This window comes from Adelges cooleyi, unplaced genomic scaffold, assembly GCF_023614345.1.
Source record: "Adelges cooleyi isolate 19-005CV unplaced genomic scaffold, UGA_ACOO_1.1 ACOO_flye_CR_arks_rails_tigmint_CR_PRNA_23, whole genome shotgun sequence".
Taxonomy (NCBI): Eukaryota; Metazoa; Arthropoda; class Insecta; order Hemiptera; family Adelgidae; genus Adelges; species Adelges cooleyi.
In genome coordinates this window covers 16,110,617-16,136,166 of record NW_026095893.1, presented here as the reverse complement: position 1 = coordinate 16,136,166, position 25,550 = coordinate 16,110,617, and the positions used below count along the sequence as shown (strand labels likewise).

General features: G+C 29.4%; 1 protein-coding gene across 2 annotated transcripts in view; it reads left to right on the top strand.

The window, feature by feature from the left end:
* LOC126835644 (uncharacterized) overlaps nt 1-11,147 on the top strand; it is a 103,307-nt gene extending 92,160 nt beyond the window's left edge. The window contains exons 4-7 of one of the 2 annotated variants that reach the window (XM_050568369.1): nt 915-1,128; nt 1,872-2,049; nt 8,832-8,977; nt 10,396-11,147. In XM_050568369.1, the coding sequence (XP_050424326.1) occupies nt 915-1,128; nt 1,872-2,049; nt 8,832-8,977; nt 10,396-10,502 (645 nt within the window). In that variant the 3' untranslated portion in view covers nt 10,503-11,147. The remainder of the gene's footprint in view (nt 1-914; nt 1,129-1,871; nt 2,050-8,831; nt 8,978-10,395) is intronic. The other variant, XM_050568370.1, reaches the window with a different exon arrangement.
* Nucleotides 11,148-25,550: the final 14,403 nt, after the last annotated feature.

Sequence of the window (25,550 nt, the reverse complement as noted above, 5' to 3'; positions counted from 1 at the left end):
TCAAATGTATCGCATGTACAAAACATTATAGATGTACTAGCTGTACCCAAATTGTGTCCAAAATTGTATACATTCTATATCTTCTCAATAAAAAAAAAATAATAATAATATAGAATTAAAATTGGCAAAAATAAAAGACAAACAAAATAATATGGATAAGCGCTAAACTTTCTACTATAATTAATTTTTGAAATTTATAGTCCCCAAGTGGTGCACTTTTTGTTTACGGATATTTACTGATGGACCACATGGATTTGGTCATATGTACAGCAAATCAAACTTTTTGGCTTGACGATAAATCCAGTACTTTTGACAGCATTAAATTAAATTTGCCATTTCATACTTCAGGTTGATATTATTAAGTCTTACACACGTCTTGGTAATTTTCGGTAGAAAATCTACGTGGGCGGTGAAACTACTTAGTTTAGTTTAATGTAACCTGGAGGTAACTGAGACAAAATCTGAGATCATGATCAATTTGAAAAACGTCGAGCCACACAAGTCAGGCACGGCTTCCAAACAGGCGACATTATAATATTATTGATTTTTAAAGCGAACTGTTTTAGCGAGAAATGTGATTTAACAAACACAATAGAATGGATATTATGCTTAGGTGTGAATAAGTGATTTGTTGTTTTATTTGAAAAAGAAGACGTGCTTAATTGACGTTTAAATTGATTTCACTATGTAGCTTTCCGCCACCAACGGATAGTGTATATGAAAAGCAATCAGGACAGATACACACAACGGCTATGTTTGATTTTATACGAAAATTCAAGTATAATTTAATTTTCTTTTCGACGGACTTTCGTTTAAACGGACTCGTCCCATGTTGGATACACTTAACAGTTATATACACTCTATAATTGTAAATCAATTTGTTCTACATTGAATTAGGATTTCGTTGTTTGCAGGTTTCGTGGGTCAGAAGGACTGGAGATAAAATGCAACTGCTGTCTTTTGGCCACCACGTGTACAGTACGGATCAGCGTTATGAACTTTTATTCAAAGACCCCAACGACTGGCAGCTGCGTATATCTTACCTAAACGAACGAGACGCAGGCCATTACGAATGTCAAGTGTCTACCCATCCGCCGATCGCATTTACCGTCTACCTATCAATTATAGGTAAGTGATGAGATTTACAAATTTGTTCATTCACTCACCCTACCGACAACCGCGCCTTTCTTAAAGCACATTGTAGACCTTAACAATTGTTTTGGGTAAAAAGGCGACGGATCAAAGTATATAAGAAAAATAAACTCCATACGAAAATCATGAAAAGTCTTAGTTTTGTTTTCCTTTTTACTTTTTTTTTAAACGCTAAAAAAAATATATTACATTTTTACAGATAAAACGCTGTCTTTTTTGTTGATCTCATACGCACGTCTAACATACAGACTTAGTAGTTTTTATTTTTCATTTATTTTTAATTCAACTAGATACAGCTGAAAAACGTTAGTGTAGAAAGGAATTTAATATCTCTCGCAACGAAACGAAAATAAAGAATTTAACTTGTTTATTTATTTAATTGACCTACAATTTCATATTACCTTAAAATTATTCTAATATAAATATTTTTATAAATCTTGAAACGATATGGTCTATTTTTAGCTAAAAAACTTCCAAATAAAATATTCATTAGGTATATTAAACAATTACAAATAAATGCTAATGAATAACTGTAGTTCTGAAGGTAACATTTAAAAGTTTAATAAAAAACTATACTTTAAAATAAACGTCATTTTTATATTTTCCCTTTTCTTGTTTTGATATTGTTATATTGGTTATGAGTATGATTGTTAGTAGTTCTAGAATAATTGTTCGAATTCATTGAAAATTATCTCCAACTACTTTTTTGGTTGTTATAGTACCCGAACTTGAAATCACGGACGAGAGAGGTGTGCCAGTAAAAGATAAATTTTACTATGTGGGCAGTACAATAGAACTAAAATGTTTTATCACTAAAGTGCCACAACCAAGTCAATTCATTGTATGGCGTCACGAGTCGACGAATTTAAATTATGACACAAGTCGAGGCGGTATCAGGTAAAATATATACTAAATAACTTATAGAGAAAATAATGTTTATTATATAAGTATAGTGTATGTATTATTGATGAGGTTCATTTATCAGGTGAAACAAATATAGGGTCTGGAATTGATACTAAAAAAAAAAATGTCATAAATATAATGTATATAGTTATAAATTACCCGTGATTACGTTGATTTTTTATACAATATGCAAACCAAATTCCAAAATACCTCTAAATCGATATTTGTATGTAACACAAATATTTTTTTAGTTTTTTAGTTTCGATGTTATTTTGTTAGATAAAAACTAAATAAAGATAAACGCATTCCTTTTTTTAACTACAACATCATTAAATAGCCTTACACAACATTTATCTACCATAAATGTAATGTCCACGTGTCCACTATTTAATCAGATTCACTACAACATTTGAAAATAAATAAATTCTACATAAATACAGGGTGTCCCATTTTAAAATACTAATCGATTTTTCTCTAAAAATACTAATCCAATCAAAAAGTTGCTTATTAGAGACTTTTAGAGTACAAAGGGAGACGTTATAAAAAAAAAAAAAATAGGGTCCAAAATTCAAAATGGCTGACTTACGGTCAAAAACGTGTTTTTTTTAAATAGAAACCATTAATTTTTTGTTAACCAAAGAAATGTTCTTATCAAAGCTAACAACTTTTGTAAGAAATTTTTTTCGGTAAAACCCATAATTTGTAAATTAAGTATCTTTGGCTATTTTTAGTTTTGTTATTTTATTTTAATGCATATGGCAACCTTGCATGTATGGTAACCATGGTATGTGTGTCTCGTTTTCTGTGTTTCATCACAAAGACAAAAACCATGGTTACCACACAAACCAAGGTTACCACACATACCAAGGTTACTACACATGACAAGGTTACCATATGCATCAAAATAAAATAACAAAACTAAAAATAGCTAAAAATACTTAATTTACAAATTATGGGTTTTACCAAAAAAATTTCCCTACAAAAGTTGTTAGCTTTGATAAGAACATTTCTTTGGTTAACAAAAAATACATGGTTTCCATTAAAAAAAAACATGTTTTTGACCGTAAGTCAGCCATTTTTAATTTTGGACACTATTTTTTTTTTTTTATAACGTCTCCCTTTGTACTCTAAAAGTCTCTAATAAGCAACTTTTTGATTGGATTAGTATTTTTAGAGAAAAATCGATTAGTATTTTAAAATGGGACATCCTGTATATTGGTAAAAAATAAAATCTGAATTTAGTGTTCTATTAAATTATGGATGGCTCCATATGCTTTATGTACCTTTTTAATGATAATTTTAAGACTGAGATAAAAAAATAAATAATTCGAATTAATGTATATTAAACATTTTTATTTTACCTTAAATTGTAATCATTTTATTATTTAAATATTTTTTATTTTGTTTGGGTAAAAACAAATTGAATACATCTAATTTTTATTTCTATCAGTTTTTATTTCTAGCACAAAAAATGTATAAAAAAAAGTAAGTACCATAAAATATAACGTTAAATATTTAATATTCAATAGTAAATATTGACAGTAAATATTCAACTCAAAATAAAAATAATAATAAGTGAACTGGAAGAACAATAAAAATACATTTCATAAATATTAAACCAAACAATATTTACTTACCTATTCTTGGTAATTAGGTCACTATATTTTATAAGTAATACTTACGTTATAAACAATACCTTATCAAGACAGAGAAGTACTGAGAAATATATTGAACTAATTATGAGAAGGATATAACTGTACTTATCCGATATGAAAACTAAACAAAAACATATCAAATATAACTTTTTTGTTTTTCCTAGAATATAAAATACACAATAGAAGTGCTTTTGATTTAAGTGTGTGTTGTTATTTCATATTATCACATAATAAAAATGACAATAAAATCAGCAATAAAAAGACCGTCAAAAATAAAATTATTTAAAATTTAAGCGAAATCTAATAATTTGTTTTATTACTCGAATATTGCCAAACCCGTGTGGGTGCCATTTTAATGTTACAATCGAAGTAAGTGCCAAACGAATGTTGAAAACTGACCCGAAATAATATATTACTTTAACAAAACAAAGATTGATGTACAAAGACGGCAATCCAAAGCGGTCAGCTACTCTAACTAGCATCACTTAGCGATAACAGTAGCAAGTGTTTTTTTTTTTTTTTAGAGAAAAAAGTATAAAAAGACAGATATGAAACGTCGATAACACTTTCGGACATTTTATTTATTTTCGTTGGCTTCTTTTGTCGAAAATATCGTAAATAATAATAAAAAAAAATAAGGTTTTTTTTTAAAGGAGAAATTCCAACAAAGAAAACACACACGTTTCTTATAGCGGTTTTGTTATTCTATGACCAACAAAAATGAGGTTCGATTTTATTTTCATAACTCCTCGGCCATAAGTTTCCCGTCGCTGGTAATAGAAACCGCTTCAAAGCTTCTGTCGAGTAATTCGGTAAAATAATAAGAGACATAAAATGTCCACTCAAAACCGCTCTGAACAAGATCATCCGGCGGTCTTTGAGCTTTATAACCCACACACATAAACGTGGTTATCGTTGCCGACAAATTCAATAGCACTTACATTTCATAATATCTTCTAATACATACCTTTGCATTATGTTGTTTTCATTTTGGCCAATGCCGTGCTCGTGTCATGGTGTTTAGGGACACCTATGTACTTGTACTATAGTAATTGGAACAATAGTTTTTTTATCACCCCTCGTTACTGCTTGAACATTGTTCGCACGTTATTTAGTTATAAATTAAGACAAATGCTCGCATGCGTCCAAAACGGTCCAGTTTTTAATAAAATATATCTACTTATACACACACACACACACACACACCAGCACTGGTCACTGCGACACAGCTTGCATACAAATTCTCCTCGTTTGTGCAGTCGTTTTATTGAATATTATCCCTAGAGAGTAATGAATTTCAATCACATAAACCACGCTGTGTAAGTTAATAAATTATATGTTTAAAACCAGACGACAATGCGAAACATATTCGCGTGTTTGAAAAGTTTAATAGTGATTACAAATAAAACCCAATATTTTGATAAAATAAAAATATTAAAAAATCAAAAATCTGTTTCTCACATACCTTGTAAAGTGACCAAAAGACTTGTATATTTTTACAGAATTGAAATCGGATCATCCTGAGTAGTCGACATTTTGTCTGGCTTTATGGTCTAAAACGTTAAAAAAACAGGCCGCATGCAACCCCCTAAACAAAAAATATTATTATATAAACTCAAAATCTTATTTTCAAGCCTATTTACTTTCTTAAGCTGTTGGCATGGCTTTTAAAGTATAAATACATAATAACTTTGTGTCAACTCTAAGTAAGAATACTTTTTCTTCTTCAATAACTTCTCCGTCTTTCTCAATTCACTACCCAGTCTGTTATTGCATTCTCGTCTACCTGTGTTTCTACTTGAATTACTGTGATTAATTCTATTTGATATTCTTTCGTTTATTTCCTTATTCATGTTATTACTGCTATATACATAGCTACCGTGTATTTAAATCTCTTGGTCTTTTAAAAACTAAGATTTCTCACTTTTACACATTGGATTAGTCTACATCTCTTCTAGACAAGACCATACCTTTAGTCTTTTCCTTATCGACGGATAGTACCATGTTTTACCTGCTTCCATTAGGTTGAAAAATGAAACTTACTGTATTGCGTTGCCCAAAACTACTATTTCATCGGTGTATGCCAATATAAATTTCCCGTCATTTATTTCCATTCTTCGTTGTGTATAAGTATCTCGTTTAACTTTTTCAAGTCCCAAGCTAAACAAAGTTAAAGAGAGCGCATCTCATTGACGCTCACCTGAGTTGTCTTAAAAAATGTATGACATTTTCTGTAGGAAGTGTCCTGGCGTTCCACATTTTTACTAAATTTACATTTTTTTTTTCAAATTCTACCGCAGCCTTCCATCATTCCCTAAATATTTCAGTTGGTTGGTAATAAAGCTTAAAATAATTCATTTTAGGTAAAATACTTTTAAATCTATTATTTCCAACAGAAGAGTATCTGTCACACGCTTTTGGATGCTTTTAGCTAGCATCAATTATTCAAAACTAATCGACCAGCCATTTTCTAGAGTTTTTTTTTAAATTAGTATTTTAAATATTATTTGGATTTAAATTTTCCACTTGTAAAAAAACCATTTGAATATAATTTATTTTAGATAAAATCAATGTCTTACGTTAGGTGTAAGTTACCCGGTAAACTAAGTGAGTATCTCTAACTAAACTAAGGAGATTTTTCCTTCTCATTTTATGTTAATGAATAATGTACCCGTACGTTGTTGGCTAAACTATTTGAAAAACTAATCAATATACCTAAAAACAAGGTTCTAGTAAGCAATTAGATAAATTTATTTCTTAATAAAATCATAGCACAAAACAATTGTTAGGTTGTTCAAATTTGTATGAATTCCATGTGGCAAAACTCAGTTAAGAGACATAATTATTAAGAAAGTTAATTTAATTTGTACGAGTCATTTTTAAACGAGCAATTTTCACAAAATTACGATGGCCACTAAGTTTAATAGCACTGTAACAAAAGTTTTATTAGCCGTAAATACTCAACGAATCGCTATTGTCGGTTTCATTACAACCACTCCGCTTGTCACAGTCCAGGAGAAAATGTCCCATTAAAACTGTTCTCCCTTTGAAACTTTTAAAAAGTCTCAATGGTATAATATATAAATAATTATATTATATAATATAGTATATAAATTATAATATATAAAAAAAACACATGCATTTTTTTCCCTTGTACCTTCTTTTGAAATGCTATAAAAATCATTAGAGTTCATTTTTGAAACTTAATTCCACAACATTCCCAACCGGTAAAAAAAAATGTATGTAAACAAATTTGTTTTTATTTTTTATTTTCTTACGAAATCTGGTCAAAAGCTGTTCTGCTCTTAAACCTTGTTGATTGGAGTGAACGCCTAGTGTATACTATACTTAAGGGTGGGCTTAGAGGCGACAGCGTGGAATGCTAAATAAAATATTTGGCCAACATTAATCAGCTGCAGCAATCTACGCCGCGCCGTGAGGTACTTATGGTTGGATCCGAACACTCGAAACGGCAAACTTTAGGGTTTAATTTTTTTTAAATAATATTTTTACAATAATTACAACTTCCGACCGGTTGGACCCCCAGCCGTTTTTTTACTTCCGTATGGTTTCAAACGATAAAAGTGTTATGGCAAAATAAAAAACAAACGGGACATTAAAAACAATAGATATTATAACGATTTTGATAAATATTCAAATCGAGTCTGCAATGTCAAATTATGATATTTTTTTTTTTTTTAGAAAAAACCCCTTTTGGAAATTTAATTTTTTTTTTCTATATAATTGCAGCTGTTATTATTATAGTATTGTTGAAAAGTATTTCCATAATAATTATGTCATAACACTGAATACATACCATTATAAAATTTAATAACCGTCTTCGATGAAAACATTTGCGAATGAACACCGCATATTAAGTTCCAAGATATTAGAAGCAATCAGCGACTATTCCCTCTAGGACTTGCATAATGTTATGGTTTTTTATTTTTTATTTAATATAATCTACATGACCATCAAGTTGGAAATATATTCAATATAATATGCCCGTTAAGGTTAGCACTCTCCTCCACATTAATATTCTATTTGCAGCGCTTGGTCGCCATGTGTTGTTCGCTGTGCATTTAATGTATTTGTGTAATATTATTATTATACATACGGTGTACATACGGTTTTTACCCTATTTCTATATTATAGTTTCATGTTTTCCAAGCCACATGCAGCAATAACAATTACATCACGTTGTAATAATTATTATTATTTTGTCGCTGGATTGCGCGGTTATAATAAAACATTATTAAAACTCCAGGTATTTCTATAACAGCAGTAATTATGCCAAGCAGATAATAAATATTCAAAGCGCATCGAGTAGAATCATTTTTGCATATACAACGGGGCCGATGGCGATTAAAATTATTATTATTGATCAATTATGAAAATAAGTGTACAAAAATGACCCAGAATCAGAGTCAAACGTACGGTCGCACATTTTTAATTTCGTTTACTGTTTAATTATACATTTTATAATTAATAATCTCTACTTAATTACTAAACACAAAAATAGGTAATGCGTTTCGTATAAAGTGTTAGAAATACATTTGATAGTACAAATAGATGACATTTTTGTACTGGAAATTTTGCATTTAGTATTAATTTATTATGTATTCTTTGAGTCGGTGTTTTAAATGTTCAAAAAAAAAAATAGAACCTGAGAATTTGTGTTAGTTTTAAAACTATAGTTTTGTTATCAATTTTATCGTCTAACGTTCTGATAAAATAATGAAAACGTTTTATTTTTCTACTGACTAGGATGGGTTTGTATTGATATAAATATGTCTAGTCAAATTATTAAATGATTTTTATAAATTTATATTTGTTCACCTTTGTACAAGCCTGTCACACCTTTTTAGCTAAATGACTCGGTAGATGTTTTTTAAGACAGCCGACTCTGCCAGGCCTCGGTTTTAAATGAACGTTCCCATCACATTTGTAATTTGATGGGCGTCGACTTACATTTGAGTTGAATTTCACCTAAAATGCGTTAATACTGTTAAAATATACTTCATTTCCGAGCTAAACTGATTAAAACTGCCATGAGTTTTATAAAATATAATTATTAGTGTTGTGTATACTCATTTGGGGTTCGTTGTATTTTAATTGCAGTGTCAAGACTGATATACTTACCAATGGAGCCAAGAGCAGGTTGTTTGTTGCCAACGCACAAACATCGGATTCGGGAAAATATACATGCTCGCTAACAGACATAGCACGCACATCAGTCACGGTTCATGTCCTCAATGGTAATAATGGTACATTGTTTTTTTAATTTCTTATCTACGTTTAAACATTGGAAACCTAAGACGACCCCTAACGCATTGTAGCAGTGTTGGGCGAATTATAAGCTCAATAGTTGAAACAGTTGAATAAATTAAGATAGATTAATGTGACCATTAATCAGCATCTAGCAAAATAATTCAAATACAATGTATGTTTACAATAATAATTATGGTTACTTTTTTTTTAAGCTAACGATATCTAATGTTTAACTTATAAATATATAAAGCATTGTACATTACTTATTTGATAGAACACATTAATAATAATGAAGCTTTACTGTTTAAAAAAATCATATCATGATCTCAATGGTATTCAATAATCAATGAGTACAAAATATGCAATCATGATTACTGTTTAATGTTTTTTTAAATGATTTACATATAATTCATTAATTTTGTATAATCGATTACTTTATTTAATTACATAGTAATCAAGTACACCCAACACTATGTTATAGTATTTTATTTTTACTCTTATGAACTCTTAAGGGCAATATTATACAGGTCAATGATCAAAGAACTTGCTTACAATTTGATAGGTCTATCGAAAATGTTGAACGAAAAACCTCGTTTTTTAGACCGCAATAGATATAATAAAAATGTATTATTACTTTAAGAGTCGAGCAAACATCAGTTTTTTAAGATCTCGACAAAACGACACGAACAAAAAGTTTTAAAATATATACATTTTTACATTATGTTTGTATCTAAATTATTTACAAAACTTGCGAACAATATATGATGGCATTGACTTCCCCGTGAGTACGATAACTTTAAGGGTGTGTTTGCGTGGAGCGGGACATAATGAATGAATATAAAACTTCCCCTTTCATCTTGTTTATGTCGTACTTTTGTTTTAAATTTTACTCTTAACATAACATGGAGGTGATTACCAGAGAAATATAACTTAATAATAAAAAAAAAACTTCTGAATTACTTGCTAAAAAAAAAAGTCATTATTGTTTAGTATATTTTGATACAATTCATCGTGAAGGGGATTTTTGTCAAGTAAATCAATTGTATGGTAGAAAAAAATAAAAATATGTAAAGCAAATATTTTATGCTCTTGTAACTTTTTAAACGATTTTTTAAAAAATTATTGGCGTATTGGATTAACAATGATAGGCGGGCTTATATTTGTATTCTATGTGTTATATATCTTTGAGCTTATTAAAATAAAAGCGTTAATTAATTAATAAAAGCGAATTAAAAACATAAATAAACCACTCAAGTTTGTCATCACTTTTTGAATATAAATTTTGATAATGAGCTGACAAAAACTTTTTGTTCTGGTCAATAAGATTTTTTTATTAGACTTAAGAATTTGCACAACCCCGTTAAGAAGTTACTTGTATGAAACCTGAGCTAATGTTGATGAGGGTTTGTTTTAGGCGAAACCCCGGCCGCTATGCAACACGGAGGCAGCAACCCGTGTAACCAGCTTCACTCCTTGTGGGTGATCACCACATTTGCATGGATACTGTTTCGGTTAAGTTGACATAATTAACATAATTGAACGTTTTTGTGCCGCTAAAACAGCCGTGTTACTTCTTATACATGTTATAATACGTTCAACCGTACTTGTAAGTATTAAACGAGAACACATTATGCGACACGGCCAGTTGTGAACAGACACACATATTGATCTCAGTCCGTCGTCCGAGGACCGTCAGAACGTGTGTCTGTGTGTTAGTAGTAGATTTTACAATTTTTGCTGTGTATCTATACATTTGTAAAAATAATAGCTATTTTAATTTTTTTTTTTTTAAATGATATAATGCAGTTAAAAATATCTTCAGTTAAACCTATGTACATAATACGTATTAAATATAAGTTTTTAGCCGTTGTAAAACGTAAGAAATAAAGTAACGACTGGTTACATCTTACACATTACCTTTTGTAAAATATAATAATCAAAACGGTTTGAATTACTTTTGTTATTGCGTTAAGTCGAACCGTTTAAACATTTTGTATTTTTCGAATGGCAATATTATGTCAGTTTTAAAATAGTTCTTATTGTAATAAACGATTTCTTGAATCCGTGTCAATGTGAGAACCACAAAAAAACGAGTTGTACATATTATAATACATTTTTCTTTTTAGATAATTATTTATTATATGTTAAATCATAATTTTAATATTTAATTACGCATGTTATTTGTTTAAAAATAAATTATAACTGTAAAATATATAAATATATAATAAAAATTAATTATTTTATATATTGTTTATTTATTACAGCAAGTATCAATTGCTACAATAAGAATAATAATAAGATTTTTATGTATACCGATAAGCGGTGCTACATACACAAGAATGGCGACTCATAATATGCTGAGTGTATATTTTTTTAAATTAATGATCATGACAAATCGATCATGTTTAGCAATGTCATACAAGTTGGAGTTTCCAGAACTGCATGACCCTTCTGTTTATCTTAATGATAAACTAAAAAAATGAAAATATAGTCTTTTTGGTTTTCATCTAACACTAATAATTAAACAATTTTGTGTATTTTTTTCAGACGGAAGACAGATTTAGGAGGGATAACTTTTGAAAATGTAACAATATTGTATACATAAAATAAGTTTTAAAGATTAATATTAATTTTCTGAAAATTTTGACCGGTCGATAATTAGTTTAGTGTCGTCTATTTTTTAGTTATAATAAGAATTTAAAATTTAGAACTGAAGGTGAAAACGTTGGAGTGTTGTGTTGAGTAATGTGCACAGATAAAATAATACTACACTCCACCCTTTTCTCCGTCCTAAATTTAAAACTTAAATAACTTTTAAAAACTGGTTAACCTAACTTAACCTAACCGGCCTGTAGAGGACGTATCAGGTTCAGTCTAGATATTAGTGCAATACGCCAAAAACATTAAAATATAATAACAATAGTAGTGTAACATTTTAAAAGAGTTAACCTTTGTTCCCGGTAATATGATGGGCCATTTTGTCTGTTAAACAAATCTGTTAATTCCTTCTTCCCACTATAAAGCATATTGGTTATCCATTGTCTCTCGTTCAAAGGAAAAACGAACACATTTTTTCGGTTAATTGTAGTGGATTTTTTTTTTACAAAATTGTTGGACAAGAGCTGACCTTAACTAGTGTACAGTGAGTACATTCAGTCTTGTGCTTTCTCTATTTAATAAATCGTTATTCATATTAAATGTAACGGCGAAGTCATTTGATTGACGTTAACTCAAATCGTGAAGAACGTTTTAACAATATTTGAATATATTTGTTTTTATATAAAGCTCTGATCTTTTTTCTGGATTCAATCATCCGCTCAAACTCAAGTGACTAACATCCCGACCGATTTAGGTAAAACATGACATAGAACGTCATCTAAAAATAAAAATAATGGTTCATGCAGAGAATGAGTACAACTTTGTTTGAAAATATGCTTTGTATGAAACCTGTATAATATGATAAATATCTGTTTAAATCAACACGTAAGCCACAAATGTGATTATAACCGTGAATTAATCTGTTTATTATAAAATGCATTAAAACAATTTACAGCTTGGATATAAGTGAACAATGCAAATCATATTTAAACATAATCTCAGTAGTATTATGTTACTTTAGAAGAGTCATCCAACAGTTCCTGGTCTAATGGTGCCTTAAGTGGTTGTGCTGGGTTATCGGTGTTTCTGGTTACTTTATACCATACACCCTCAATCTTTTGGTACATAAATGTTTTGGGTTCTGCTTTTTTGTTAGTTATGAGACAAGTATCATCATAGTCATACGCTAAAGATATTAAATATTCTGTTGGAAATTTTGTACTCGATAACAATGCTAAATATTTACACATCTTTATGAATGGGACATGTCGGGTATTCCTATCTGAAAAAAAAATTGTTTTAATTAAAATTCGTCAAATTTAGTTTATAGCGCAAGAATCAACTACTTTACGTTTATACCTTTAAAAAAGTCATACATTGATAGTTAAATATGGGTGTCATCCGTATTGTATAACAGTAGTAAGTGGGGGCACCCTAAACCCTCAGTAGCACTGACCTGTGTTTGTTTTTGCCAGAATGCATAATAATAAGTAACACAAATATAAAGAATTTTTTTAAAAATTCAATGTGGAATAAGACAAATTTATTTCAAGAAAAATATTTTAGATTTTTTTTGAAGGTTTGTTTGTCAATGCTTTTATACGTTTTACATTCAAAGGCATAAATTAATTTAACAAAAGTTTTTTTTATAAAACTACTTGTTTGTTCCTATTTTTTACTTTTTTTTTGATTTTTTATATAACCAACACCATTTTAAAATTAATATTTATACTATATTAAAATAATTAACAACTAAGAAAACAAACATTTTTTGTAAAACAGATACTCGCAACTCCTAAAAATCGTTTTAAGAATCTGAATAAAATAGGGTAATGTTTTGTTACTCCAATAAACATAGTATATAATGGTCTATAACCACGACAACTTTATATTAAAACTTACCTGATAGACGTGTGATTCTATTTCTTAAACCGTTTGTATTAACAAGTAACAAAGTATTCTTACTTTATTCGAATTACATAACAACATTACAATAAGAGCTTTGGCCTTTGGGTACAATAGTCAAAAAGTGCAATGATTCTCTCTGATATCATATCAAACAAATAGAACCTAAATTGCGAGTTGTCTGTTTTTCGAATAATAAGTTGCTAAAAGTACTCATCTTCTTGGGTTCTTCATAAATCAAACTTGAAAAGTACTTTATTAGACCAAAATAATTGTAGTGAGGAACCTGCTATGACTCATTACCCGCATTCTGACCGTGAATGTTTTGTTCAGGTTTGTCTTTTCTTAGCGCCTTTTCGGTATAACACACACGTCATGGTCAAACTTGTTGTTACCGCGTTTGCGCATCCAGTTTATGGGAGCACTAACTTTTTACCGAGGAACATCCCGAATTTACCGAAGGATTTCCCTCTCCCATAAAAGTCAACGGAAGACGTTCGGTCACCTCCTCTGGACACCGGATGTTTTCTACCGAAATTTTCAGGCTTTTCCGGTTGTGAGAAATCGAATTTTTATTCGGCGTTGACCGGTGAAAGTTTGTTGTCGGGTAGTTATTTTTATTTCCTGGCAAAATTCTTCCAATTTGCGGTTGAAGGGGTTGCACACATGCACATGACATCTTGCAAGGTATTGGCGGACAGACTAAAGTATTTTTGACCAATAGAAACGTTTGCTGAGGGCTCTATACGTTTCTTTCTAATTTGGATGTTCGCCGATCCACGGTCGTGATGTTATCTCCTTAACAGATTTTGCTGGGACAGCTAAGTACTTAGTTTAAAAATCGGTATTGTTCCAGTAAAAATATTCGTGATACAATGGAAAGAAGATAACATTTTAGAGGAAATGTCAAATTCGGTTATTAATAAAACTACTTAGAACTAAAGTTATAACCATTATAAAAAGTATGGCAATAATATCTTATCCGGAAGTACACATTAATTTAAATAATAAATAAATTAAAAACCGATTAAAGTATTAACTTCAAAATTTCATCATCTTTCGATTTCATCAAAATGTATAATACTTACCCTGCTATAACCACTATTTTTTTTAAATTTTAATTATTTTTAAATTCTAGTATAAATACCTACTTATTCATTTATTTCTACATTATCCATTGCCTATTGAAAATATCAAGACACTTGGACTTTGAAAATAAGAAAATTCCAATTTCTATCTTAAAAACGCATTTAAAGAAAAATGTTTTTTATTTGCCTAAATCTGATTTAAAGCGTAATTAAAAACTCATTAGTATTGATAGTATAACTTATTTATACAATTGAAATGATAAAACTTTTAAGACAATAATCAGTTCGATTAATGTTTTAAAGTGGTTTCTTGAGATCTGTCCATGCATTTATATTTCGATCGATACAGCAAAATCTAGATACACGTATGATAAATACTATAAGTTGAAATTTGATTTATATAGCCCAACTAATGACTATGTCAAAATTTTGTTACTTAAATAAATAACATAAAATGTTGGTTCCTATTTAATAAATCCTTTTACTTATTTTATTAATTATACATTTAATTTATTCATTATTTATATATGTTTTATCAAAAACAAATTACTATTATACTTTATACGTTCATTATTTTACAAAAATGTTAACGTACACATTTGCTGAACAAATCTGACTGGTCGATAACCATTTTTGAATAATAACTTTCGATTTCAATAAAATAGAATTTTGCTTTAAAAGCATCATAGACTGACTACATCACAAATTTAGTACCTATGTTTTTATTTTTTTATATACTTGGGTATATTTTCGATATTTCTCGAAAAAAAGTAAAACGATTATTGAAATTGTATCATTTTTTCACTTATGTTTGTAACAGTTTGATCGGTATGGAAAAAAGTCGATATTGGCTCATGCCTACTTTATAGTTCTAGCGTAATAAATTAAAACTTTTGTAGTTTGGTTGTTATACTTACTTAAATTATTGGACCGTTAGAATTTCTCAGACAACAATAGTAACTTGTTCAGCTTTTCATACTAACTGTTTGAAAATTGTCTTTTTATGACTTGTAAAAGGGTATATACTCCGACCGAAAATGTTGAAAGCCTATAGGTTTTTACAGTGTACCGTGTTATTTTATATACACAGCTGGTTCATTTTAGCTTCGATGCAAAGCGAGAAGGTATTGGTTTTACTCTGATGTGGGCTTTTTTTTTCGCTGTATACACTGTAACTTTTTTAATACTAGACCAATGCTTTTGAATAGCAACTCTATAAATCACAAATTTTGTCTAGTTTGTACTTTGGGGGGGGTAAAAGTTGAAAAAGTTTAAGTCTTCACAGACGAAAGTTGAAAAAACAAAAAAAAAACGTACGAGTTTTTAAGTTAGAACTTTTACTGGCTATAGTATCGAGAAAAAGAGTCGGATCGAGTTGAAATGTATAAGAAATATTTATTTGGTATGCCCGCGCACGTCAGTTTTGTCAAATTCAAAATATACCAATTTCCCGCCCCCCTAGGGGGGTACAAGTTTTTTTGTTTTTCGGGGTTTTTAGCCGTAATTTTAAAACTTTTGGGTTGAAAATTTGCCAGTAGTTGGAACTCATATGTATCCATAACATATTAAGCGGGTGAAAAATTCGGCACTACAGTTTTTTTTTAATTGCCGGAAAACCGTGTTTTCGCACATTGCGTATATTTTAACAAAAACACCTAAAATCTTTAAAAAAAATTGATCAAATCATTAAAACAATTTTATTTATATCTATGCAGAATGATAGTATTAGGTTTTGTGCTCAAGTACCACTTTTGACTTAAAGTTTACACAAATTCAATTTTTTTTTTTTTTTAACTAAAAACCCAGTGTACCAGATGTGAGAAACGAACATACACTAAAAACTATCAGTTGGTAACGTCTATCCGTGTTAGATTAGTTTAGGGCCCAATGATCGGTATCATAATATTGTGTTTATTACATGATATCACAGGCGACTAAATCGTGTAACTGATTATAGTAGACACTCGATTTATTGGGAAAAAAACCTGTCCGTGTACTTATTAAGACACTTAATGATTCTGATACGACAAAACCACTGTCGTTATCTCGTTATTTTATAAACTGCGTTATATAACCTTACCGAAGGTTAACTATGAGTATTTAATGTCCAACTACCTGCAAATAATGAAGAGGACTGTTGTTTTTTGGATTCAGATTAAGTGTTGGTTTTTATGCAGTATACCGACTCAAAATGTTTTTTTTATTACACAATTTTTTTAAAGGAAAACTAATGTTTTGTATATTGTTATACTGTTATTCATTTAAAGAGATTCACGCTTGATTGTTTAAATTGTCTAATATTAGATAATCTGCTTCGTGCTAATTTTATTTTTTTAGTTTATCAACTTGTAGCTCTAATTTTGTAAAAAATATTTCATTATTTTATTACTATGTACTATTACTATTAAGATAAATTTTAATAATAATTAAGTCATAAATGATAATACTTTATTTTATGACTAGATTAAATCTCGTGAACATTTAACATCATGATACTGCTCCTATGCTATTATTAAAAAAACACAATTTTTAAAATCTCCATTAAAGGTTATTGTTAAATAACAGGCAAAAGCCGACTGCTAGTGGCTATACACGTTAGTAATATTTAACTAATAAGTTATAAATGTAGGTAAAATTTATTGTTTTCTCCATCACAGTACCAGTATACGATTTATTTTAATTTAAATGTAAGAAAATCGATTTTTCTTTAGAAAATAACAAGAAATTAATATACAGGATGAGGCAGTAAAACGGCGATTTTCTAATGTATTTAAATGGTAAAACCCGTTTCACTAACCCACCCTTTACATTTTAAGGATCTATGAAAAGGTTTTTTTAGTTGCATTTTATTTTGTAAATTGTCAATCTAGTAAAATAGAAGTATAATATAGCTTTGAAATAATATAATCTGTGAAGTATAAATAGTTTGTGTGAGATTGCTATAATGGAAGTATATAATACATAAATACTAATTTTATTGAGAATAAGCGATTATAATTTAAACTATGGAGTACAAACGATTGAAACATGAATCGTCGACCATTCCAACAAAATATAACAAGACATTGTATTTGTGTTATTTGGTCCACTAAGTTTTTGCAAAAAAAAAAAAACCAGTACAGTGGGGTCGGTGCATAGTGGGGACGGAGCATAGTTGGGTCGGGGCATAGTGGTGACGGGGAGGTCATAGGTTTACAGGAATTTTTAAATCTGAAAGTGATAAAATCACTTTCGAAAAAACGCTTCGATGCAAATCGGTAGTTAGTATTTTCAAGCCAGTACAGTCCAAACCAAGCACAGTATAAACCAGCAAAGTTAAAAAGTTTTAAATGAAGGTTCTGTATTTACAAATGAGCATCAAAGCGTTTATTTGAAAGCGATTTTATTCAATTTTATCACTTTTATTTATAATAATTCCTGTAAACCTGTGACCTCCCCGTCACCACTATGCCCCGACCCAACTATGCTCCGTCTCCACTATGCACCGACCCCACTGTACTGGTTTTTTTTTTTTTTGCAAAAACTTAGTGGACCAAATAACACAAATACAATGTCTTGTTATATTTTGTTGGAATGGTCGACGATTCATGTTTCAATCGTTTGTACTCCATAGTTTAAATTAGAATCGCTTATTCTCAATAAAATTAATATTTTTGTATTATATACTTCCATTATAGCAATCTCACACAAACTATTTATACTTCACAGATTATATTATTTCAAAGCTATATTATACTTCTATTTTACTAGATTGACAATTTACAAAATAAAATGCAACTAAAAAAACCTTTTCATAGATCCTTAAAATGTAAAGGGTGGGTTAGTGAAACGGGTTTTACCATTTAAATACATTAGAAAATCGCCGTTTTACTGCCTCATCCTGTATATTAATTGCTTGTTATTTTCTAAAGAAAAATCGATTTTCTTACATTTAAATTAAAATAAATCGTATACTGGTACTGTGATGGAGAAAACAATAAATTTTACCTACATTTATAACTTATTAGTTAAATATTACTAACGTGTATAGCCACTAGCAGTCGGCTTTTTTTTTTTTTTTTTACTATGATCTACTATGTACAGTCATTTCTCTGACGCGGAATTTCGACTATGTGTTTCTTAGATTAAGGTGTAACAACAAACTCATGTTGATTACATTAAAGGAATGGCAAATGAAATTTATTTTATGTGGCCTTACTTTTGATCAAGCCAAAATTTTTGAACAAAAAATACTTAAATAAATAGAAATAGATAATTTATGGAAGTACCAAATTGTATTTTTTTGAAAATGTTATCACGGCATTACTAAATTGAATCAACGGTTACAATTATCAAAAAATGTAATACAATAATACAATTTGAATAACGTACATTATAAGAAGTTTTCCATTATTAAAGTGAGCACACCCAGCCAAAAACTGCTTTATAAAAAAAACTGTCATTAAAGATTCTTATATAGGTAGTAAAAATATTTATTTGACTTTCCTGGGTACTTTATATACTGTGGTGCATAATGTAGGTATGTTTAGTCCGATAAAATCCATTTTTACTGCTGACCTGAGAAATAAAAAAAACCTAATTTATCGTCCAACATAGGTCATATTATATTTAAAGGACCACCTTGCGTTATACCTTGGTGTACCTGTATCTCTTTGTAGCCTCTAGTGTATCTCCTCTTATTTTTTCTTGGTGAGACTATTTTTGTGAGTAATTGACAAGATAAAATTTCGAATATTATTATCAAATTCCATAGCGGTGGAGAGATTCACGACAGGTAATTTCAAAGCCGTATGGTAAAATATATAAATATAATATAATAGAAATTAATTCTTTTTTATATTGTTTAAGTATTGCGGGAACTATTAATTACTACAATAATAATGTAATTAATTAGTCATGACTCATAACCATTGATTTTAAAACCGATAAGCGGTGCTAAATACACAAGAATGGCGACTCGTAATATGGTGGAAGTACATTTTTTAAATCAATGGTCATGACAAATCGATCATGTTTATCAATGACATACGAGTTGGAGTTTTCAGAACTGCTTGGCCCTCCTGTTTATCTTAATGATAAACTAAAATAATGAAAACATAGCCTATTTGGGTTTTATCTAATACTTATAATTAAACATTTTTGTGTATTTTTGTTGTCAGACAGAAGACAGATTTAGGAGGGATAACTTTTGAAAATGTAACGATATTGTATACATAAAATTAGTTTCGAAGATGAAGCTTAATTTTCTGAAAATTTTGACTGGTCGATAATCAGTTTTGTGTCGTTACTTTTGTAGTTATAAAAAGAGTTTTAAATTTAGAACTGAAGGTGAAAACGTTGGAGTGCAGTTGAGTAATGCGCACAGATAAAAATAATACTACACTCCACCCTTTTCCTTGTCCTAAATTTAAAACTTTAAATAATTTCTAATAACTGGTTATCGACCAGTGAAAATGTTCAGCAAATTATGGTTAATTTAAAAAAAAAACAAATTAAAAGTTAAGCATTTAACTTTCAAAACTGAACAAAATTGATGGCCAGAAGGCATACCTTAACTAGTGTACAGCCTACAGTGAGTACATCACGGCAACTATGATTCATTCTTGTGCTTTCTCTATTTAATAAATCTTTATTCATATTAAATGTGACGGCGAAGTCATTTTATTGACGTTAACTTTAATCGTGAAGAACGTTTTAACAATATTTTAATACATTTATTTTCATATTAAGCTATGATCTTTTGTCCGGATTTAAACATCCCCTCAAACTCAAGTGGCTAACACCCCGATCGATTTTGGTAAAATATGAAAAAGACCGTCATCTAGAAATAAATAATTACAATGAAATGTCGACAGATAAGTTAATGCAGGGAATATGTAAAACTTTGTTTGAAAATATGCTTTATATGGAACCTGTATAATATGATAAATATATGTTTAAATCAACATGCCAGCAACAATTGTGATTATAACCGGGAATAAAACTGTTTATTAAAAAATACATTAAAACAATTTACAGCTTAGATAAAAGTGAACAATGCAAATAACGTTTAAACATAATCTCAATAGTACTATGTAATTTAAGAAGAGTCATCCAACAGTTCCTGGTCTAAAATATCCTTAAGAGGTTGTTCTGGGTTATCTGCGCCTTCGGTTATTTTGCACCATATGCCCTTAATCTTTCTGTACTTAAAAGTTAAGGGTACTGATTTTGCATTAGTTATGAGACAAGTATCACTATGGTCATACGGCATAACTGTTAAATATCCTATTGGACATTTTGTACTCGAAAACAATGCTAAAAATGTACACATCGTATTTAATGAGACATGATGGGTATTTCTATCTGAAAAAAAAAGCATTTTTTTAAAATTATAATTTGTCAAATTCAGCTTACTACAGTCACTACTTCTGTTTATTGCGCAAGACTCAACTATTTTACTTGTAAAAAAGCCATAAATTAAAAGTAAAATATGCGTGTGGTCCGTATTTCATAACAGTAGTATGGAGGCATCCTAGACCCCCAGCAGTGCCCCCTGGTGGCAGAAAAGTTAACTAATTAGGCTTCAAGTGAGTCAGGGGTGAAGACATTTTCTATCATACATTAGTTGCATACTATTTGAAATATACGATGCAGGATGGAGGGGGGGGCGAATAACTTAGCGTCAGTCCCACCTCATAATCGATGATACCATGTAAAAATAAGTGGTTAAAATTTAGAAACAATTGGACATTACATTAAGTGATGATAATTATTTTGTACTTACTGCACTTGCTCGATTGTTGTACGCAGTCTTTGCCAATATAGTTTTCAATTATTTTTAGTCGTTCAACTAAAAAAAAAAAAGAGGGGAGTGATTTAAGAGAAGACTATGAATCATTTTTTCTAGATATAATTTCCTAACAAACTTTTGAATATTTCATACAACATACAAAACAATAGTAATTTATGTTTTTCTACATGCCGAGTTACATAAGTTAAACAATTCTATTTTTCATCAGTTCAAATATTTGTTAATTTAGGCGAAATAACATATTTGTGTACTACTCATAATAATTATATTAAAATTAAAATAATATATTAAATTTATACATATACATCTACTAAAAATTACTTCTGACTGAATTTTGCGAGCAACATGAAACGATTTATTCATCAATCATTTAGTCGTAAAACGATATATATGTATTTTATCAGTTTAACTATCAAATAACATTTGATTTTTGGACTTTTATTCGCAGAAAATATTATATTAATTGACCATAAGTCTAATTTATTTGTTGATTGTGCCTGAATTAAACAGTTTACTTATTTTACGATAAATTATTATTTCTTAGTGTTTAAATTAGTTTAGAAAACGTGTAGTATAATGTCAAATATATTTCGTAGATAAAAAACGATTGGTTAAAATTTAGTAGGACTTATTTATTATTAGTGATAATAATCGTGTACTTACTTAGGTTAAAACGAAATATTGTTGAAATACCAACAAGTTTAACAAAAAAATAACAAAGAAACGTTTAGTGTGCACACTACACTGTGACCTAGTGTTTGTTGTTGCCAGACTGCAGTCGTATAATTACATGTGAAGATACTGTATCAATAGATTTGATACTAGTACCTCCGCTGTACGGAAGTACATGGAAACATGGTTGTGTCTTAATAAACGATTATTGATATAGGTCCCTGGGCTTTTTGATACTTTTTTTTACTTTGGTACTTCCATTACTAATCTTTTATCTCAAATATCTTATCTTTCATCTTTAATCTATTATCTCTGATCTTAATGAGCGTGACACATTTTCGTAACAGTCAGGTTTTGCGGACCGATCCCATCCATAAGACATATCCATGCCGAAAAAGCTTCAAATGATGAGCGTTATCAGATGATTAGAGATGTATTATCAACGATATGAGATAGTAGTGTTGCCAACTTAACCTACCCAGAGCACTCTGGTGGTTCAAAATTGATAATTTTGCTTCATATGATAAGTTATCACCGGTTAGAGGTATGATAACTTTGAGGGGGAAAGTTTTATCGTTAATAAGTGTTTCAACAACAGTGTTTTTAGTCGATATCGTTTTATTATAAGAGTACAAATTTCTATTCTAGCCATCACTTATTAAATTAATTAAAAAAAATTAAAATTATTTGTATACTTCTTCTAACTTCTATATATACTTTTTGATTCATTGTTGTAATAATATTGTGTAATACAAGTATAGCGATTTTTTTTTAATCTAAATGCGGAATTAGAAAACTATTTTCAATTCTAAGAAAATTATTTGAGTTGTTTTGAAGGTTAGTTCATCAATGCTTTTATACATTTTTCATTCAAAGGCTTAAATTAATTTAACAGTAGTTTTTTCTATAAAACTACTTGTTTGTTCCTATTATTCACTCTTATTCTGATTTTATATATAACTAACACCATTTTAAAATTAATATTAATATTATATTTTAATAATAAACAACTAAGAAAACAAACATATTCCGGAAAACAGATACTCGCAAACCCTAAAAACGTTTTAACAATCTGAATAAAATAGGGTAATGTTTTGTTACTCCAAAGAACATAGTGTCACAAGAGGAACAGAAAACACGACAACTCTATATTAAAACTTACCTGATAGACGAGTGATTCTATTTCTTAAACCGTTTGTATTAGCAAGTAAGACAGTATTCTTATTTTATTGGAATTACATAACAACACTACAACAAGAGCTTGGGGTACAACAGTTAGTTAATGCAAGATTCTCGCTGATATGTATCATCAGACAAATAGAACCTAAATTGCAAGTTGTCTGTTTTTCGAACATTACGTTGCTAAAAATACTTTTCTTCGTGAGTTCTTCATAGTATTTACGTGGTCGTGATCGTGGCAAAATTTAAAAAAAAATGTTTAGGTAATTAATAATTTCCAAAACTGAGAATTATTAGTTAAATCATATTAAAATAAATATACATAATGGGTGCTCTTTAATCTTGGACTTTTTCGATATGTTATGCTCCAAAGATTTCAAACTAAATTGGTGAATTTTTGGAAATTTTTAATCAACTTAACTTTTTGATTTTATAAATTTTCACACGATCACGACCTAGTATATACTGTGTAGAACTATGAAGAACCCAAGAAAAGAGTATTTTTTTATTATCGATTATCGAAATTTTTTTTGATTATTTTCGGAACCCACGACAACTGTATGTAAATATTTACCTATTGCCTGGCTAAGTATATTTCTTAAAGCTTTTCCAATAAGACTTCTTCTCTGTTCTCCAAGTTGCATATCAGTAAAGGCCGTTAAATCTATAAAAAATATTAAATAACTGTGTGTTCTAGAAAAAAATAAAAATTAAAAAATTAAATAGTCTATACACAATTACGTTATATTTCAAAGAACTGTACTATAACTACATTTTTGTACAACCAGAACGTAGTGTTAAAACTCAAAGAAAGTATTCATTCTAAACTTGAAACTCAAAGACCTTCTTACACATTAACATATTGTAGGCAACTTTATGTAGTAGAGCGAAAAGATTAATGGCGTGATCTACAAACTATAAAAAAAAGAAAAATCTACACTGGGCGCGTATTAAATTTCCAGGGTTTGAATAAAGCGACAGTAACAGATGACCTACCTGTTCATGTAAAATTATCTCAGTGATAATAACTTCTGAACACTACCCATGCCCCCATTTGCTTAGTTCTACTCAGTTGAGTCCCAACTTAAAAACTGTGTATTTTCAATATTGAAAAAATATTATTTCAAATTGAAAAAAAAATGTATTAGCAAAATTATTCATATATATTTATTTTTTTTTTTTGGGAAATCACTATAAGTGGTCATGTTGACTTAATGAATAGATCAATGCACAACAGAGAAGACTATAGGAGCGCAAGGTGGAACGGTAAACTGAGTATTATTGCAATGTTTCGGCAGGCAAATAACAAAAACCTGCATTAGGGGTTTTCTGTCGAGTCACGAAAAATTGATATACCTATTCATAATTTTGTTTTCTCTTAAAAAGTAGTGTAAATTCCTTTATAAATACGACAAACACTCTCACTCTCTAATTAAAAGTTAATTTTATCGAAATGATTGTGTGACCAAAAATATTTTGGAAGAAGAAAGCAACCTTTAACTAATAAACAAACCTTAAAGTTATTTACGACTCTCAAAAAATGCATAATTACCTTTAACTAGAACTTCACGAGCAGCAATAATTTCTATAATAATATAGATCAAATATCAAATAATTACGGGTACAGTTACTAAAATTAGGTTTTGTCTTTTTATCAAAAGCTTAAGAAAAAACCTATTATATTATTACGACTGCTTAAATTTAACTTATGTCGTTTTCTTCTTTAGAGCTTAGTAGCCATCAAATTTAAAAATTGCTCTCTTAAAAATTTTAAATGTTATATTTACCCAACTCTCTTGTTATTTCTGTTTGCATAACGTATTGGAACTTTTTCAATACTGAACCAATTCCTTTGAGTAGCAACTGTATTAATCACAAATTTCATCTAGTTGGTACTTTGGGGGAAGGGGGGGGGGGGTAAAGTGGAAAAAGTTTACTTCTTAAAAAAAAACTGTACGAGTTTTTAAGTTAGAACTTTTACTGGCTATAACTCCGAGAAAAAAAGTCGGATCGAGTTGAAATTTATAAAGTATATTTATTGGTATGCCCGCATACGTCACTTGTTCCAAATTTAAATTAAACTAATTTCCCACCCCCCTAGAGGGGGTTCAAGTTTTTTTAGTTTTTTTGCCGTAATTTTAAGACCTTAAAGTTGAAAATTTGTCAGTAGTTAGAACTCATATGTATCCATAACATATTAAACGGAAAAGAAATTCGGTACTACAGTTTTTTTTTTAATTTTTGGAAAACTGTGTTTTCGCAGATTGCGTATATTTTAACAAAAACACCTAAAATCTTAAAAAAAAAATTATCATAGTGGAAACGGAGCAGAGG